Source organism: Osmia lignaria, chromosome 16 (genome assembly GCF_051020975.1).
Source record: "Osmia lignaria lignaria isolate PbOS001 chromosome 16, iyOsmLign1, whole genome shotgun sequence".
NCBI classification, from domain to species: Eukaryota; Metazoa; Arthropoda; class Insecta; order Hymenoptera; family Megachilidae; genus Osmia; species Osmia lignaria.
This window is the reverse complement of record NC_135047.1, coordinates 8,647,017-8,666,426: the sequence shown is the minus strand read 5'-3', so window position 1 is coordinate 8,666,426 and position 19,410 is coordinate 8,647,017. Positions and strand designations below refer to the sequence as shown.

Below are 19,410 nucleotides of genomic sequence, written 5' to 3'. Positions count from 1 at the left end.
TACATAATTATAATAATATAAAATATAATACAAGACGGGTGTTTGCTAAAAAATGTACATTATTCGATTTTTTCACTGATATTTATTGTATGAACTGCATTACAGTTTCGAAACTTGTACCAACGGCTGTGATTGGTCGCGCCATGTTGGCGTCCTCTCATTTCGACCAATCAGACACGTCGCTGTGTGAGTGACTGCGTCGATTTGTGACGCAGTACAGCATTCCTCTTCGAAGCTTCGTTCGTTTTGCACGTGTCTGCAACAGGTAAGATTAAATTATCTTCAAATATTAAATAAAATTGTCTTTCGGGTGTTGAAAGTACAAAAAAGAGAAAGAATAGCCGAAGAGAAGTCTAGTTCTTTGTTTTTTGACATTAATTTGAGGTTATTTTTAGAAATACGTGAGTTGAAGTATTTTGCTCTTGCCGTGAATTGACAATGAAGTTCGAAGAACAGAATCTGAATTATTTTCCCTTTATATCAATAATTATTCGAATATTATTGCATTTCTTCATGTTTTTAGTAGATTTTTCCCGTAATTTGTTGTTATATATCGTGATAATTGATTTTCTCGTTTTTTACTATTACGCCGATATAAATACGAATTAAATTAGATACATTTCCTTCATTTATTCTGCTTTTATATCAATAATTTCTTAAATCCCGTCAATATCTTACATTGTTTCTACTTTGTTTCTTATATTTTGGTGTTTAAAGTTGAGAAAAGTAATCTTAATTTTATTTCAATATGGCGTCGATAATTTTTAACGAACCTTTCCCTTACGATTAGCATTAAAGTTTCGAAGCACTTTGAAACTTCTATCGATGGCTGTGATTGGTTGCGCCATGTTGGCGTCCTCTCATTTCGACCAATCAGACACGTCGTTGTGTGAGCGAGTGCGTCGATTTGTGACGCAGTACAGCATTCCTCTTCGAAGCTTCGTTCGTCTTGCACGTGTCTGCAACAGGTAAGATTAAATTATCTTCAAATATTAAATTAAATTGTCTTTCGGGTGTTGAAAATACAAAAAAGAGAAAGAATAGCCGAAGAGAAGTCTAGTTCTTTGTTTTTTGACATTAATTCGAGGTTATTTTTAGAAATACGTGAGTTGAAGTTTTTTGCTCTTGCCGTGAATTGACAATGAAGTTTGAAGAACAGAATCTGAATTATATTCCCTTTATATCAATAATTATTCGAATGTTATTGCATTTTTTCATGTTTTTAGTAGATTTTTCCCGTAATTTGTTGTTATATATCGTGATAATTGATTTTCTCGTTTTTTACTATTACGCCGATATAAATACGAATTAAATTAGATACATTTCCTTCATTTATTCTGCTTTTATATCAATAATTTCTTAAATCCCGTCAATATCTTACATTGTTTCTACTTTGTTTCTTATATTTTGGTGTTTAAAGTTGAGAAAAGTAATCTTAATTTTATTTCAATATGGCGTCGATAATTTTTAACGAACCTTTCCCTTACGATTAGCATTAAAGTTTCGAAGCACTTTGAAACTTCCATCGATGGCTGTGATTGGTCGCGCCATGTTGGCGTCCTCTCATTTCGACCAATCAGACACGTCGTTGTGTGAGCGAGTGCGTCGATTTGTGGCGCAGTGCATCAGTCCTCTCTGAAGCTTCGTCCGTCTTTCACGTGTCTGCAACAGGTAAGATTAAATTATCATCAAATATTAAATTAAATTGCCGATCGGGTGTTAAAAGTACAAAAAAACAGAAAAAACCATCGAAGAGAAGTCTAGATTCTTGATCTTTGACATTAATTCGGCATTTTCTTCAAAAATACAAGAGTTGAGAATTTGTGCTCTTGCCGCGATTTTACAATGAGGTTGGAACAGCAGAATTTGAATTACTTTCCCTTTTATATCGTTAATTTCCTAACCAATATTGAACGTTATCAATATTCTTTCACACAATTTACTGTTTGATATTTAATAACGTTCTTTCTTGAGCATCGTAATATTATGAGATCTGTTCGTCTACCGGCTTCGGTTCGGCTGGGGACGAACATTACCGAATAATACCGAACGGTGCTGATCGGGCTAGGGCAGGAAGGAAGGTCTCGCCATTTCTCTCGCGAACGTCAAAGTGACAAGACGTGTTGAGAGCATCCTTCCGTATAAGTAGTAGGTGCGCATTCTACCTATTAAAATATTTTGCATAAATTATAGTTCGATCGTTTATTAGTAATAATTTTATTATTGTTGATTAAATTTTATTTACATAAATTCGTATTTCTTATTTGTTACAGATATTTGATGGATATTGAAAGGACACCATGACACCTGATATGGGATTGAAATAGAATTTCGTAAAAATTTATTGTTTTAATTTATTCTAATCAATTATTAACATTTATTATTACTTGTTTTTTATTGAATCGTTGTTAATTGTATGCATATTTGATAATTACTTGCTACCAAAGTCAAGAAAGAAAAGATTAGAGACATTTTTTTTCTTTAACCAATTCATAGAAAAAGAATAATTAATTTTTCATTTTATTAAATCATTTCGTCCAGTATTTTAATACATTTGTTTTAAACTAGAACAAAATTGAAATAATTCGTATTCTACTGCAAATGATTGCTTCTCTTCTGCAATTATTAATTATTTTAAACAATCTATTTTTGTTAAATCGTAATAATTATATTATAATATCCAGTTTTCGATGCAAGTTTAAATTAAAATAAAATCACGTTTTTAAATCACATGCTGTTTAAGCATGGTTAATTATTGGACTTTGCTTATTGAAAAGAATTAGATAATTTATAAATCATGCTGTAAGAATTTCCAACAATTTGTAGTATGCTTACAATCTTAACAACAAAAATCCTCTACTTTAATATAATAGTCTATTATCTTTATTACAAAATGATTTTCTATCGATGTAATATTCATTGAAATAATTATCAACAATTATTTAAAACATTTCATTTCAATCTAGGATCAATATTCACCTTTAACAATATTTGTGCTCGTCGAATATATTTCACGAGCATAGATATTTTCATTTACAAGTCATTAATAACAGTATTTCCGTTACGAATGTTCAATAAGAAGAATGTTGTTTTGTATATTTCCACCCAGCCCATCCCTGTTCACTAAGTTTTTCTTTCAGGAATTGTTGTGGCCGCGCGCAATGCGGTCGGTAGAGTCAGTGTTTGTACGAACACATTTCCAATGTTTTCATTTTTTTCAAGGGTGAACTGGCCCTGAATAGAGTTGCGTTTGTTTTGTACAGTTTAGGAATCACGCGAAAATAGAGTCAGTGTTTGCTGCGCATTATAAAATATTTTCTAGAGCATCGCGGCTCTGATTTTTTTTTTGCATCGTGAAAGTAGAGTCTTTATAATTGTTCGCCGGAAATTATTCACGGTCGCGTTACTATTTTTATTTTTAATCTTTTTTTTTATTGCTCGATATATCCGGTAGTAGAGTCAAAGCACCACTGAAGAGGAGTCTTGGGTGTTGCTCCATAAGGAAAGAGTGTAAGTATCTTATTACTTTATTTAATTAATTTTAATTGAAATAGAATAATTTACAATTTCAATACTTGATAATTGAGAGTTCTTCTTAATTATTATTGCTAATATTTGATAAAATTCAATTTCATATATAATTTTATTAGAATAAAAATTGATAATTTGCAAAATTAACCGTAATTCTTTTTTGTTTTGTTACAGATGAATTTTTTGATTGCCGAGTTCCTGGATATCCTGATGATGGCTTTCTTCACGACTTCCGTCTTGGTACGTCACTTAATTGTTTTTTATTAAAATAGAATAATTTACAATTTCAAGCCTTGATAATTGAGATTTCTTTTTAATTGCTAATATTTTATAAAATTCAATTTCATATATAATTTTATTAGAATAAAAATTTATAATTTTCAAAATTAACCGTAATTCTTCTTTTTTTGTTACAGATGAATTTCTTCACGACTTCAGTATTCTCCTACAAGGCAGCCTCCTACCTGAAGAAGAGTATATCTGCGAACGGTGAGTCGCATGTTTTATGGTTCCTCTGGTAGCCCAATCATGTCGTAGGACGAATGGTCCGAATCGACACGGGCTACTAGTTGTATACGTGCTTGGCAAGCATAGTGACCATGGGTATGATTATACATACCCATGAGTAGTAACATTTTTATTGTTTCATTTCATTTAGTTAGGCTAGGTCTTCTTGTACACCGCGTTTTAATATCATTTCAATTCCACATATTCTAATAGATATTTTTGAAATATATGAATGCTCTTAAATGTTCTTAAATGTTCTTAAATGTGGAATTAGAATATTTGAATACCGAAACAATTTTATTTAGTTTGTCTAGAGAAGTCAAATATTATCTGACTTAGTTATTGCGATGGTTCAAAGCAATATAATATTGATAGTATTATGTAATATGTATACTGGATATACATATTAATGATGTTATTACATTGATTAAATTTCATTTTGTATATTATAAATTCAAATATAATTTGAGAATTTTCTAAAATTTCATTCATTCAATAGCGAAGTTTAACTTACTTAAACGTTCATGAAAAAATGAACAATTTATGTGCAAGAAGACAATTCGTGACGGGTAGATTTCCAAGTCAGAGTGATCTATTTCAACACATTTTGCGTATTCTTGAAAATTTACTCTGAGGAGGGAGTCACCCGAGGATGTTTTATTAATTTTCACAACAAATTCTTGTTTCATTGCAAAGAATTCTTAATTAAAGACATTAAATTCTTTTTTATTAAAATTTTGCATTTCTTAAATTAGTGTTGCGAAAAATTTTCAGCGCGAGAGTAAATATGACGATGCACTGACTAGTATTCGGTGGGAATCCTTTTGGTTTTTAAACTCAATCCTTTTTATTATTTAATTAATGAAATTAGTTAGAAGGATTCCGCGGCATAAGACCGTGAACACCATCTCTGGGAGATATACCCATGCATTACTAGGCCTTTGCAGGCGCAGCTTTAGAATACGGAACATATGAAAATATGTTACCATATTTTAAACTGCAGTCCTTTTGTCTATACTATGGGCGTCCGTCAATCTGACACCGTTGGATGCAACGTGTTGGACGGGCGGGTAGCGCTCTTAGCGAAGGGGTGCACTCTGTCCTGGCGTTACGACGTCCAGGCGGGGTGGGTGGTATGTAGCGTCTGGCGTAAGTCTAGGGGGCGTGAGACCCTTCGTTGCCAGCTGATATTAGCAGTGCACCATGTTTGCGTCATAGTTGCTCTATTATGCTTTTCTGTATTTCTTATTAAAGCTTCATATTTACAAAGTCGAGTCAGTTTTATTAAAATAGTGAAATATTAGCCCGTTAGATGTTTATGTATTAATCATGTTTGTAGATCAGGATTTTCAGGTTTAACCCCTTCCGTGTTTATTGCCAAAGCCCATTCACGTGCCCAGGTGCTACTTGGATGGGTAGAGGCAATGGGCACGATGACCTAGTTCATAAGAATAATAATTAATAAGCGGCTGGCATTGTGTTAGTATATCGTGCACGACGTAATCTCCACATATGGTGTGTGTGTTTTTAGGCTGTGGGATTGCGTCGGTTTAATAACTTTTTCATTTACTTTTAATTTGAAATAATATTTTATTCAACAAGATGTACGATGAACGTATAAACCAAATACTATGGTTATCATTACTATTACCATGATTATTACCATTACTATGAAATATTCTATATCAAAGTAGTTAATTAAATTTTGTAATTATCATTATACGCAATGATTGCTAGCCTTGCCAGACGATTTCAGTGAAAAATGGTACGTACCGTAGAGTGTGATGTGAGATGAAACTCGGGTGACGGAGGCGTCCCGGGACGTTCTCCCTAGTTTAGGCTCTTGCGCCCGGGTGGAGTGTATGGGGGTCGTGGAATGAATTTTTGTGAGAATGTGATTTTGCCTTTTTTAAATATAGGGTTAGGTAGGTAGGTAGTATACCTTCTGGTGTGTGTGATAGATTGTAAGTAGGTAGGGCCGGGACAGGTTGTCACAGTCTCTTGGTCGGGTAGGCGCGATTTCGCGTGATCAACCTGTACCTGGAATATATTTGAAGAATTGACGATGCAATCGATACGAACGGAGTATGTCGTTCGCCTTCGATGCTATCTGTACAATTTTTCAAATTTTTGGCGACTTCATAAGTCGTCATACGCGGTCGCGATGGTACGAAACGCACAAGTTCTGCTCGAGCACGGCACGTGTGCACGAACAACGATTTATATAAAATCCTTTTTCGTCCACGTGTCAATTAGAGTTTCGCGATTTTTCTTTTTTGTTGATTGTTTTTTTTTTCTGTTTTGCGAATTTGCAAGTCTCGAGCTTTAGATATAAGTTTCAGGTGGGTGGACCGCCCGAAGAAAGAAAAGGCTATATGCCGAAGCGCCCCGACAAACTGTCTTTCAAGAGGGGAACTACTAATGATTTTGCATCCTTTTGCAAAAAAGGATGGGAAATCATTATCGTTACTACTTTGTCACTGTGCTTGCCTGTAGTTGTAGTTTTGTAATTTCAGGAGAAGAGGGGGCCCGTGACCCCCATGATTTTGGGCAAATCGCGTTTTCAATTTAGTGTTGCGAACTTTAAATATCGTGTTTCTTTCTTGCATTGCTTTAAAATGGAATTTAACTTTTCAATGTTGATTGCTTTAAGATTTATGAGAGTTTTGATTTTTAATGTTGATTGCTTTAGTATTGCGAGTAAAAAATTCACGGTTTGAGAATCCCCCTTTTTTGCATTTTAATTGCATGTCTGTTAAAGATAGCGTTGCGAATGATATTAGCGCGATTGTTTCCCAGTGTTGCGACTTATAAATACGCGATTGCTTTGCATTAGTTTATAGAGTTCCCTGCTAATTAGTGTTGCGGTAATGAATATTCGCGTTTTGCATTAGAGTTGCGATATATGATGAAATGCCCAAAAACGATCCAGCGGAGTTGCCATGGTCCATAAGGCAGCTATGGACCAGCTGCCATGATACAGCCTTGGATTGGCTGTACCCCTTTTTTAGATTAGTGTTGCGTCTTACAAAATTCGGTAGATTTTACTAGTGTTGCGTTACAGTTCGCGTTTTCTCCTTTTTTCTTTTTTTCAGCTTAGTGTTGCGTATAATGGAGCAGCCTTCACGCGTACGCTTTTGTACATATTATATAATTAATAAAATTAGTGTTGCGAGTAAAAAATTCACGGTTTGAGAATCCCCCTTTTCTGCATTTTAATTGCATGTCTGTTAAAGATAGCGTTGCGATAGACATTAGCGCGATTGTTTCCCAGTGTTGCGACTTATAAATACGCGATTGCTTTGCATTAGTTAATAGAGTTCCCTGCTAATTAGTGTTGCGGTAATGAATATTCGCGTTTTGCATTAGAAATGCCCAAAAACGATCCAGTGGAGTTGCCATGGTCCATAAGGCAGCTATGGACCATCTGCCGTGGTACAGCCTTGGATTGGCTGTACCCCTTTTTTAGATTAGTGTTGCGTCTTACAAAATTCGGTAGATTTTACTAGTGTTGCGTTACAGTTCGCGTTTTCTCTTTTTTTCTTTTTTTCAGCTTAGTGTTGCGTCTAATGGAGCAGCCTTCACGCGTACGCTTTTGTACATATTATATAATTAATGAAATTAGTGTTGCGACTGAATTCGCGATTGTTATTAAATTAGTGGAAGTAACTATGACTCACATTCGGTGGGAATCCATTGCTAGTCAAGGATTCCGCGGCCTAAGACCGTGAACACCATCTCTGGGAGATATACCCATGCATTACTAGGCCTTTGCAGGCGCAGCTTTAGAATATGGAACATATGAAAATATGTTACCATATTCTAAACTGTAGTCCTTTTGTCTATACTATGGGCGTCCGTCAATCTGACACCGTTGGATGCAACGTGTTGGACGGGCGGGTAGCGCTCTTAGCGAAGGGGTGCACTCTGTCCTGGCGTTACGACGTCCAGGCGGGGTGGGTGGTATGTAGCGTCTGGCGTAAGTCTAGGGGGCGTGAAACCCTTCGTTGCCAGCCGATGTTTTGTCATAGTTCAGAATGTTTGCTATTTTGAAATTAGTGTTGCGGTGTGATTTCGGTTTGTTTTATAGGGTTTGCTTAGGGATTGCTCTTATGGGCAGTCACTTTTCTTTTCAGGTTCCCCTGTACCCTCCCTCCCACTGCCATGCCCCCATTCTTTTTTCTTCCCATTTTTTAATTTTGAAAATTTTGAGCATTCGGTTATTTGGTGGAAATACTGTTAAATAATTATATGAATTTAATGTTTTCAGGCTATTATTAGATACGATCAAGTTTTAAAGAGAACTTTAATCAAAGTTTTATTTAAAATGGAAATTCATTTTATTTTTTGATGATTGGTGATAATTTATTTCAAGGAATATTTGTTCATTCGAGATAGCTTATTAAATTTTTATTCTACTTTAATTAAACAAAAGTAGTGGATAATTGTTGTTCGCCTTGTTTAGTTTTAATTTTTGATCGTGATGTGTTGTTTCAAGCTTACGGAGAAGCTAATTAAATTACTTTTATAAATTTTCAAATTCTTTTCCTGAAAAGCAAAGTCCACTCGTGACTTTTTTTCAATTTTTCTATTTACAATAAATTTGCATTGAAAGGTGTATTGAATAATATAATGCAATAAAGTCGAGTAGAGTCGTGGTTGTACGTACTATATATTGCAGTAGAAGGCAGTTGTTTCAATTAAAATATCGTGTGCTATTTGTCGCAAAATGAACGAATATTAAATACAATAAAATGAAATAATTAATGTTCTTAACTCAAGTATATATTTTTGTGAATTTTTTTCTCTTTATTTTCATACTGAAGTTTGCTTTAAATTCATATTTCGTATCAAATTGATTTTGAATTATTAACAACCACTCTGACTTTTATAAAATTTTATTGTTACTAATGTATCTTCTTTCCAGCTATTAATTTTTCTTTGTCTTTATCTGGATTCAATTAATCAGTTTCTGTTACAGAGAAATATCTTTATAGGAATTATGAAATAATAATATCGGATAATCGACTGGAAGAAATGTGATATAAAATCTAGTGTCCATAAATGGAATTCAATGTGTCCAATTAAGTAAAATAAGGTGAAAATGATTGAAAAGGAAAAATGGTTCTCATAAGTGGTAATATTTGAACCGTACTATTTTCGAAAATTGTATTTAATCCTTTTCTGTTTGTTTCAGGCAGTTTGTAAATTTATGATTGAGGCTACATGAGCTTTATTATTTTCTTAAATTATGTTTTATCCATTTCAGTTTTATTTCAGGAACTATTCTGGTGAGGACAACAAAATCAACAAATTCATTGGACTTATTTATGTATATAGTCATTAAGATATAATCGTCAAACACTGCAGTGTTTAATTAGGAAGCGTTAGATTTAAGCGAATTTTTAATATAATTACGAGCGCTCGTTTAGTTAGGCATTCTTAGTAATATAAGCATGTAGGACAAATATGCAATTGCATATTTATTAATTACAGATCTGTAATCAAAATCAAAATGAAAAAATATTGAGATAGGAATAAAAAGCAAAAATCTACGTAAATATATGTATAGATAAGTAGATAGGTAGGTAGTGAATAAAAATAATGCACCTTTTGTTGTTCGTTTGCACAATCGTCAAAAACGTTTTGCAAATGTGCATCAAGAGGATGATGTTATTGAATAAAAATAAAAATTTGCATAAATGGAGGGTGGATGGGATGAGGTAGGGCGGGTCTCCACCCGCAGCAACCTCCCCGTGGTGAGACCTGGGCAATCGTTATTATTTGATGACTAATTAATAACTGTATCATTATTTCTATGGTACATTTATTAATTATGCAGCAAATAATACGAGCTAATTGGCTGCGAAAATGCTTTTTTTTCCTATTTAATCGCTGTTATATTTTTTTCAGGAACTATGCCTTTGAGATTCTGAAGTGTATCACAATTTTACGGAAAGAAAATTAATAATAATGAATGCATGGTCAGTATTGTTTAATTATGTAATAATTATGTTGGATGCAATAATTCAAGTGGCGCTTAAATCAGCTTCTGTTTTACCGATGCGGAATTCGGAGTTCAGTCTCGAAGCTTGCATCACGTTGAAAATTTTAGAGAAACGAGTTCCCAAATTACGCCGCCCCTACTGAACAAATTGCAAAGAAATTTCAGTGTTAATCTGGTCTTTATTTTACCCAAATCGTAAAAAGGTTATACTACGATTTCGTTCATTATTCACTCGCGAAAGACGTGCAAAAGGTAAAACAGACCAGAAATTTAGTTTCTCATATTTTCTGTAGGGCGCAGTTGATTCATTTTCTGCGCTCAACCGCACGATCATTTACTCTATTCTTGCATTATCACCTAAATAATCTTATATTTCGTTTGTTTTATTCGTTTTATAAAATATATCAGCGTTACAGATAGCATATCAATTGTATTATAAATGAATCAAATAATCTTTTCTCTATATTTATTACATTTGTTGCATATTAACTGCAGAAATGATTTGTTCTTACCGCCATTTTATTAACATCCCGTTACCGGAAGTTAATTGCGTGCACGAGTATATTTTCCTTCAACGAAACGTGGCATCAAAGTGTGTGTTGTTGGCACTTCTCTGAAATGTATCTTCCAGTTCATGCGGTAGTAGTTGTTTCGTTGTCGTAAGTGACATAAGTTCTCTTGTGTAAAAAGGTAAAATCAAGGTAAAATTAAGTAAAACATGTATAATTATAATCATAAATATAATTTCACAACTTTTCTAATACAATATAAAATATTTTTTAAGTAAATTTTAGCCTCTATTTGAAATATTTTTAAATAAAGAACCACAATATTTCACTTTTTTGAATGGTATTGAGTAGCGGCTTTTTATAAATAATATATGTACTGTTTTAAAAGTTTTATGTAATAGTTATTGTATCATTCCAGCATGAAGTGGTACTTAATATTTGCAGCTTTTGCTGCTTTATTGTTCATCGCACATGCAGAAGAAGAAGAAGAAGCTGCAAGATTATTAATATCTAAACAGCTTCTTAACAAATATCTTGTAGAAAATATGGACATTGTAATCAAAGTAATTACCTAACTATATTCTCTGTATTTTCAAATTATACTTAACATGTTTATAACAGTGCTATTGTTCATAGTATACAGTTTACAATGTTGGAAATGCAGCTGCATTAGAGGTTGAAATCACAGACAATTCTTTCCATCCTGACCATTTCACTCATGTGAGTGGAGAAATAAATGCGAGGATAGACCGTGTTCCACCTTACACGAATGTCAGTCACACAGTTGTTGTGAGACCACGCAAATTTGGATATTTCAATTTCACATCTGCAGAAATTTTATACAGACGTAAGGAGGATGCTCCTAGATTACAATTTGCATCAAGCAGTGAGCCTGGTGAAGCAATCATTGTATCATTTAGAGATTATGATAAACAATTTTCCTCTCATGTGGTAAGTAATTATAAATAAAATATTAATATGTTAATAAATGCAACAAAATATTTTTATTTCAGGTTGACTGGGCTGCATTTGCTGTGATGACATTACCTTCATTAGCCATTCCATTTGCATTGTGGTATTCTAGTAAAAGTAAATATGAAAAATTACTTAAAACTACAAAGAAACACTGATTCATTTTAAGTCATTTGAAGGAAATTTTCTACTCATACTTACAAGAAACTTGACTGTTCCATTCTTGTATACATCTAATTTTATAATAAACGTTATTTATAAATAACTTATATTTGTTGTTTCACCAGGTAAAATTTCACAAAGGAATTTTAAAAATGTGTTTATTTTTCTTAATGTATAATACATGTTTATTAAACATTATACTTAATTCTACCTCTTTACATGAATAAAACCAGTAACATCTGTAGAAAAAAAACAAGATGAAAAATTGTTCAATCATTAAATGAGGAAAATTATATTTAAAGAACTTCAAAGTTATAAAATGATGTATTATACATGAATAGTACATAAATTACATATGATACTTGAAAACATGTTACCATACAAGTGACAGAAATGAATAAAAGAATGTAATAAATTACTGATGCTACGTTTGCATTGTCACTCGAGATCATACGTATAAAAAACCTAAATGTTACTCTTGCATATCAGTTATATGACTAGGAACCATATACCTCAAACGTGTAAAGTAAATACGACCAATGTGTTCTTGAAATGTACTTGCATGAAATTACTATGGTTTTTCTACCAATGTATAAAATGATATAACTTAAGGTTTATATTACAAAATGTACAATATCTTATATATCTATTAAGTAATATTAATATAACGATATTATCGCTACAAAACAACGTAAAAAGTCTATTTCACACAAAATAACATATCCTAGTAAAAATGAGTTTATGGCAATAAGGCACCAGTTTCTGATAATTGAATATTTGTTCATAAACGAGCCTAGTTAATATGTTATAATTTCATTATAAGTACAATGTATTTTTACATTGAAGTCATTGTTTTGCCACTATATTATTTATTAGGTATTCATTGATCGATTTCGTTTACTTGTCGAATAAAGACCCCGAGGATCACCATAAACAGGGTCGAATGCCGAGAATGGTCTTATTGGCGTAATTGGAGTTCGTGGAACAGAAACGTTTGTACTATTGAATGTTGTCGAACATGGCGTACTAGTCTTTTTCAATTGTGGTGGACATTTGTCAACTATAAAAATGCAATATTAAACATTTAATCAGTAAGCTATGACAATAAAAATAAACACATTTATATATACGTACCGAACACTGATCTATTTTTTATATTTAAATCAATATTTGCCATCTTGTTTTTCCATACTGCAACATCAAGTACAGGAGAACGTTAGAGAAATATTCATATGGTATATCAGAAACAGATTAAACAATTTAAAATATAGGAAGACTTACTATAGAAGCAAGTAATCACAATAACAGCAAATGTTCCAAACGTGTAACGATGGAAATACATATAATCCACCCAATGAATCCCGGACAATGGTATAAAATTTTCATATTTCGTTATACGTACAAAAAGCTAAAGAAGACAAATAAATTATATTTATGGTAATTAGGTACTAAACACTTTAGCGCGTGATTTTTCTTTTCTTACCGATATATTTTGTTTTGTAATATCATTTGTAATGATAACTTTTTGACCTTGAATCTCGTCCTGATTATGCATTAACCGTAACTTGTATTGCATTGTAGATTTTGAAATGTATTGACGAGCACTTATGGCTATTCCATCTGGAACATCGATCTGCAAAGAGATTGCTGTGAATAAACATATTACAAACCTAGTTGAAGCTCTAAAAGAAACCGAACTCACGTTAAGATGGTCTAACACCGATTGCAAACCATACATCTCAAGTGTTGCGGTTGGTATGGTTTGAGAATGAGTATTAACAAATACAATTTCTTTAGCTTCAACGTAGACAGGTGGAAGATAAGTTACTTCTAAAGGTACAGCCTCGATATCTCTGCTTTGTGCGTTTATTTGAACGCGACTCTCTACCGTACTAGAAACTATATTTGGGGAATCTATTGGTATTACATCACAATAATAGAAACCTGTAAAAAATAATTAAAACTGATTATGTAATATTAAATTGTTAAAAATGCTCTAGGTAATACTAACCAGTTGTAATATCGAATCGTGGTTTAACCAGGAACAAATCCTTCACTCCAATGGATGAGGTAGATGACACAAATTGTACATTGCAGGTATAAGGGAACGAAGTTAAAGCAAACGAAGTGAACGTTCTACAACCACCCAATCCTCTGGACAAGATATTATTTTCTTTAACTTGTTCATCTTTACTTTTAAGAACTAGAGGAACACTAAATGTTTCAGTTCCTGTGATATTTCTACCTCTCAATGGTACGATCGATATCTGTAAATAAAATCATGTGTAAGTTTAGACTTGATGAATATGCAAATTTACAGAATTCATTGGATGTACAATACCTTTGCAATAGGCTGGATGTTAACTTCTATTTCACCTTGCATATGAGTTGCAAGACTGTGTTTTACTACCGCATAGCCCACATTTTTAGCTCGCCCTATTCCTGTAATAGGATCCACGGTCAATATTTCAGGAGCTGATGATTGCCAATAACCAGGATCACCGTCAGGAGATAGAAGTGGCATTGAGAAGCATACTACATCACCCACGGTTAGTGTTGTCTATAATATAACATAAATATTTGATACACATATAATAAGATAGTACTATTAGAAAGAATAAAATATTTTTTTAATTACATATAAAATACCTTTGTTGGGAAAACTATATCGCCGATCATCATATGTACATAATCAAACATTGCATTTGGATATCTTTCATTGTATGCCTTTACAACAAGATCTCCATTCTCAATAAATTTTGCAGTAACTATATTTTTAGAAGTTGTAATGAAAGATGCAAGATCAGCGCGATTCGATATAGTTTTTGCATCAACCTCAGCTGCATGAAACTTTGTTCCAACGTTATCATAATATTCAAGGATATAATCTAATTCCATACCCTTGGGTAACATGTTTAATTCTTCACCATTTCGAATTCGTAAGACTGATTTTAAAGACAGCATCATATAATGAATGGGTTTAACCTACGAACAGAATAATTAAAATAAATATATCCTTTTAAGATTTTCAAACAAATTTGTACCTTAAAATGTTTAAAAATCTTACTTCGACAATGACAGTTATCGTTTGCTTTAAATTATACGCCTCTGTGTTTGTGATAGAAATGACTATTTTTCCCAAACTTTCACCGGCTTTTATAACGCCGTTCTTATCAATACTAACAGTCTTAGATGCCGGTGTTAAAGCATATGAATCCTCTGAATCGTTTCCATGCATATTCGACAATATTTTATAAGTAGTTGAACCATGTTTGTCGCGATTCGTTTGTAATTTTAAAACAGAATTTGGAGACATCAATATCATTGGCACATTAAGGAGTAATCCAAGATGAGTTAAACGCAACTCTTCAAAAATTTCAACTTTTACAAATGTACTGTATGTTACATCATTTTTGAAACCGGCTAATATATTAGACGGCATTGTAACATTTAAATAAATTGTTGCTAATCCCGGGCCAATAGCTTTCGCTCTTAAAGATACTTCATTTTGGTATCTGATGTTAATACCAGTACCTTCGTACATATTATGTAAAGTTATTAAATTAGAATCACTGGATGACCACATGAATGTTAAAGGTAAATGCATAGATCCTATGACAAGCGGTGTTAAATGTTCTGGGATACCAAATGCCCAAAGTGGAAACGTTGCACCAGCTTTTACTCGACTTGTTGGAACAACAATTTTAACTCCTTCGAGATACAGTACATGTATATCTGCATAGTCCTCAGAGTAAATGACTTTGTTACCTCTGGCATTCAGACCAATAGCTCTGACAATTATTTTTGTTTGACCAACTGATTTCCCTTCGAATATACCATTATAATCGACGTTCAAAACATCACTGTTTTTTGTAGAAAATTCAATTTCTGCGTTTGACGGACCACCGGTCGTTTGTACTTGATAAACGGTTCCTACTAGTATAGTCAAATTTTTTGGGAAAACTTTTAAAGGAAGGAAAACTTGAATGGTTACCGATTCACTTTGTATTTCTTGTTCACCTCCTTTGTTCACGAAAGTCAACTGAGATTCACCTTCGCCTATTCCATGTATCATGTACAATAATTGAGAATAAGGAGGATTACCATGTTCGTTAGCAGGCAATTGTTTAACTTCTATGCATTCGTTATCGATTTCTGCTTTAAATTCTAACGCATTTAAGGATGGTAATTTTATAATATGGCCATTTGTATCGTAAAGTTTCAACGTAGCGACTATGCATTTTCCTTTCTCGATTTTATTCACCGTTTCAATTTCTATGACGGCAAGTTGTTGCACTTCGATCACAGCTTCAGCCGGTTTTGAAGGCAAACAGAGATCTATCAAAGATAAATGGAGTGCTCCGGATTTTTTTGGAGTAACGCTAATTGCTTTCGTTGACTCTATGTACCGCACATCTGCAATGTCATCTGCACTTAGTACGAATTCGTAATAGCCAGAACCTTGACTCACTTGTAAGTAATACTTGACGGTAGGATCATTTAGTATCATTAATTTGTTAGGATTGATGCTAGTATCATTAACTAGAACTATTTCCATGGAAGTCTCTATAAGCGGAGTTTCATAAATTCTTCTTTCACTCTCAATTGCAAAAGGTGGCCATTCAGGTACTATCTTCAATTTACTCAGTATATACTTTTGATAGCCAGTAACTGTGGCTGTTAAACTGAGAGTACCGAAATGCTTTTTGAAAATAATATTTTGATAATAATACTTGGATAAAATTACGTTCATATCTGTAAATGTTTCTTCTATAGTACCCGAAGGGACTTCAACAAAACCTACGGACGATGGTTTCAAATCCCATTCAATATGTAAACTCGTAATGTTATCAAAGATTCTGCCTTTTCCATCTTTTATTATAGTGATAAGTTTTAAATTTTTATCGCTATGCGCCATTATCCTTTCGGTATTAAAACTAATAGGACAGTTTTTACTGTCTTTAAACTCAGGTTGTAAGTAAATGTGTCTGGGTTTCCCACAAATAATTCGTACCGTTTCAGATGCATGTGTACTTTTGCAATTCGGTAACAGAGGGATATTCGAAATTGTGTACGTCAACGTCACTTCACCAAGTGCTTTACACATTACTTCAAAAACAGATAAGTCATATAATGCGGTCGGTGAATTTTCGTGTTCTATCACTTCGGCAATCTTTTTTTCAGATACTTCAATATTTCGCGTGTAACTCTGAGGCTTGCTATTCCGTGGATGGGGTCCACCTTTAAAAACTATTTTTCTCGAAGATCCCACTGCCAACAAACTTTCCTTACTACTTGGATGTACTGCTATTAGCGGTTCATAGGCGGATACAGTGATATTATCAGTTAAATATTGGCCATTAGCATTATACACTACAGTCACTTCAGATGTTCCAACATCTACGCTAGAGACCGCTATAACAGCGCATGCTATCCCAACAGGTTCTATGATCTTGCTATCATTTTGTTTAAAATTACCATCTGGAATGTACGTTTCAAAACTGATATCTCTACAGTCGTTGAAAGGAATTTCTTTCGAGTCTGTTCCATTAATTAATTTCCCGTATAATGCGATGTGGAGATAAATTGGTTCTCCTACTGCTGCTTCCATACTGTATTCTATTACTTTTAACTTCGAAGGTGGCAATACATATACTCTTGCTGTATCTTTATTATACTGATTTCTAGTCATTGCAACGGTTATCTCTGTCGCGCCTGCTGCTAAAATCCGTATTCCTCCATTTTGAGAAACTGTTACTATCGACGGATGTCTACTTGACCACACGTATGATCCATCTCCTCCACTTGCTTTTAACACTATATCGTACCTATAATAACAGCATGTTATACAATCATGATTACTTCATTAACATAATAAGTAATGATATATCGGAAACAATAATTTACCGTGATTTAGCTTTAAAATCCCACGGAACAGCTAGTACTTTAGGTTGAATGGTAACTGGAGTATGAATCAAAAGTTCAGTTCTTGTACTAGGACGCGACGCGAAAGAAACCTTTTTACCATGTTTGTCAATTATACCATAAAGGGTGGCCTCAACAGTCATTGTCCCGCATGCAATAGGCACACCAACAATGTAAGTTCCATTTTGTGTGATTAATTTTGGTTCAAAATAGTGTTCATCTAATTTTACTGATACTTCAACACCTTCTCCGATATAAAATTTATGATCTTTGCTATCATATAATTCAACTACAATTTCATGAGTGTGACCAAGTATCAAGCCCCAATTTCTATTAGGCAAAACAGCAAGATTTATGTAAGCCACATCGTTCACGTTAACTATAGCAGATGGCAAAATAACGGGATACTCATCGCGAACATTTTTATCGTGCAAGAATACTTTAGTACGACCATAAAATTTCGCATATGCAGAATCATGGTCATTATCAATTTTTAAAATATCTGGGTTTTCTGCTTCTAAATAGTATTGGTTAGATGGTAAACTTATTTCTTCTAAACGGCCATGACGAGCCTGCAAAGATATTAACAAATAGCTGAATTGTAGACTGATAACTTAGTTAATATCGTGTGCATACATTTGTTATAAACACACTTACTTGCATTATTTTATATCTGAAACTATCATATACCATTACTGTTATGTCTGATGGAATGATGATTAAATTAGCTATTACAATTAATTCAACTTCTATTGGTGGTACATGCTTGTATTCTGGATAAGGCAATCTCACAGAAACCTAGAATAGAATAAAATGTTCTACTTTTCCTATAACAACTGCAGATAGAAAATATTGTTATGTATTAATACCTTTGCTGTGCCAGTTTTTATTCCTTCTAACAATACAATATGCCCCTTTTTACCAGTTGCATCTAAGGCAGCAACAGTTGGTGGAGTTTCATATTGTGACTCTTGATAAGTCATGAATCTCAGAACATCATTTGGTGTTTTACCATCTGCCCTGTGTTTGTCAGCTACATCTATGCTCCAAAGAAATTCTACTCCACCAAGAGTTGTAAACTCATTTCCTTTTGAAACATATTACAATTAGAATTTTGTACAGATTAACATTTATAAATATAGATGATGTTGATACCTTGTTCATCATATGCCCGTACTTCAAATGCTTCTGGTGCTTCTTCTATATATAACTCCCTTGTAGTTGTAACAAGATTTAATGAGAAAATTGCATCAACAATAACATCACATCGTAAAAATTGGCCATTATTAACATCTTCTGCAAGTACTATTGCTGTATTTCTGGTAGCCTCTCTTGTTATTGTTTGAATCAAAATAGCAGAAGAACATGTTCTTTCAACATTTTCATTTATAGGAATTAATTGAATAATATCTAAACGTGATGTTGACCTATTATTAAAAAAATTTTCAATGTACATTTATATTGTTACAACTTGTATTTGTGCAATAAACAAAATAGATAAAAATAGGGTTATAGGGTCATGAATTATATTCAACTGAAAGGAAAACTTAAACAATGAAAAGAGTTTACATTTTATTGATATAAATGATCCTGAACGAGTAGAATGTGCTAACGTTATAATAGAAACAATAATTACCATTGATAACAAGCACCATCGGTAACTTCTAGTGTAAAATTTACAGCAAAATCATTAAATACTGGTAATAAAACTCTGGGTACGTTTAATCTATGGACTGAAGCATTTGATATTACACAAAATAGAGTAAAAAGTACTGTAACTATCATCATTTTTATGGA

General features: G+C 33.1%; 2 protein-coding genes across 6 annotated transcripts; one reads left to right on the top strand and one right to left on the bottom strand.

Annotated features, from left to right (window-relative positions):
* Positions 1 to 10,590: 10,590 nt before the first annotated feature.
* SsRbeta (signal sequence receptor beta) lies at positions 10,591 to 12,703 on the top strand. Of its 5 annotated transcripts, none has more exons than XM_034316683.2 (5): positions 10,591 to 10,746; positions 10,973 to 11,117; positions 11,191 to 11,505; positions 11,568 to 11,643; positions 12,565 to 12,703. In XM_034316683.2, exons 2-5 carry the CDS (start codon positions 10,974 to 10,976, stop codon positions 12,573 to 12,575), a joined length of 546 nt encoding a protein of 181 aa, XP_034172574.1. In that variant the 5' UTR covers positions 10,591 to 10,746; position 10,973; the 3' UTR covers positions 12,576 to 12,703. The 5 variants fall into 5 exon arrangements, with proteins under 5 accessions (XP_034172574.1, XP_076548963.1, XP_076548962.1 ...); XM_076692848.1 differs by lacking the exon at positions 12,565 to 12,703 and adding an exon at positions 11,814 to 11,881 and having other exon boundaries at positions 10,591 to 10,735; XM_076692847.1 differs by lacking the exon at positions 12,565 to 12,703 and adding an exon at positions 11,814 to 11,881.
* On the bottom strand, positions 11,920 to 19,401 carry Gp210 (nucleoporin 210). The gene is made up of 14 exons (XM_034316639.2): positions 19,250 to 19,401; positions 18,769 to 19,040; positions 18,483 to 18,700; positions 18,271 to 18,411; positions 17,596 to 18,185; positions 14,756 to 17,516; positions 14,338 to 14,673; positions 14,030 to 14,248; positions 13,700 to 13,955; positions 13,391 to 13,632; positions 13,172 to 13,321; positions 12,970 to 13,096; positions 12,823 to 12,879; positions 11,920 to 12,748 (listed from the first exon to the last, which is right to left on the bottom strand). Exons 1-14 carry the CDS (start codon positions 19,399 to 19,401, stop codon positions 12,561 to 12,563), a joined length of 5,709 nt encoding a protein of 1,902 aa, XP_034172530.2. The 3' UTR covers positions 11,920 to 12,560.
* Positions 19,402 to 19,410: the final 9 nt, after the last annotated feature.

Excerpts from the sequence above, each read along its gene's own strand:
- SsRbeta (XM_076692848.1), top strand. The coding sequence starts at position 10,974 with ATGAAGTGGTACTTAATATTTGCAGCTTTTGCTGCTTTATTGTTCATC. Across the intron at positions 11,118-11,190 it reads ATATGGACATTGTAATCAAA|TATACAGTTTACAATGTTGG; the intron begins GTAATTACCTAA and ends TATTGTTCATAG. Across the intron at positions 11,506-11,567 it reads AACAATTTTCCTCTCATGTG|GTTGACTGGGCTGCATTTGC; the intron begins GTAAGTAATTAT and ends TTTTTATTTCAG.
- Gp210 (XM_034316639.2), bottom strand. The coding sequence starts at position 19,401 with ATGATGATAGTTACAGTACTTTTTACTCTATTTTGTGTAATATCAAAT. Across the intron at positions 17,517-17,595 it reads GATTTTAAAGCTAAATCACG|GTACGATATAGTGTTAAAAG; the intron begins GTAAATTATTGT and ends CTGTTATTATAG. Across the intron at positions 14,249-14,337 it reads ATATAGTTTTCCCAACAAAG|ACAACACTAACCGTGGGTGA; the intron begins GTATTTTATATG and ends GTTATATTATAG.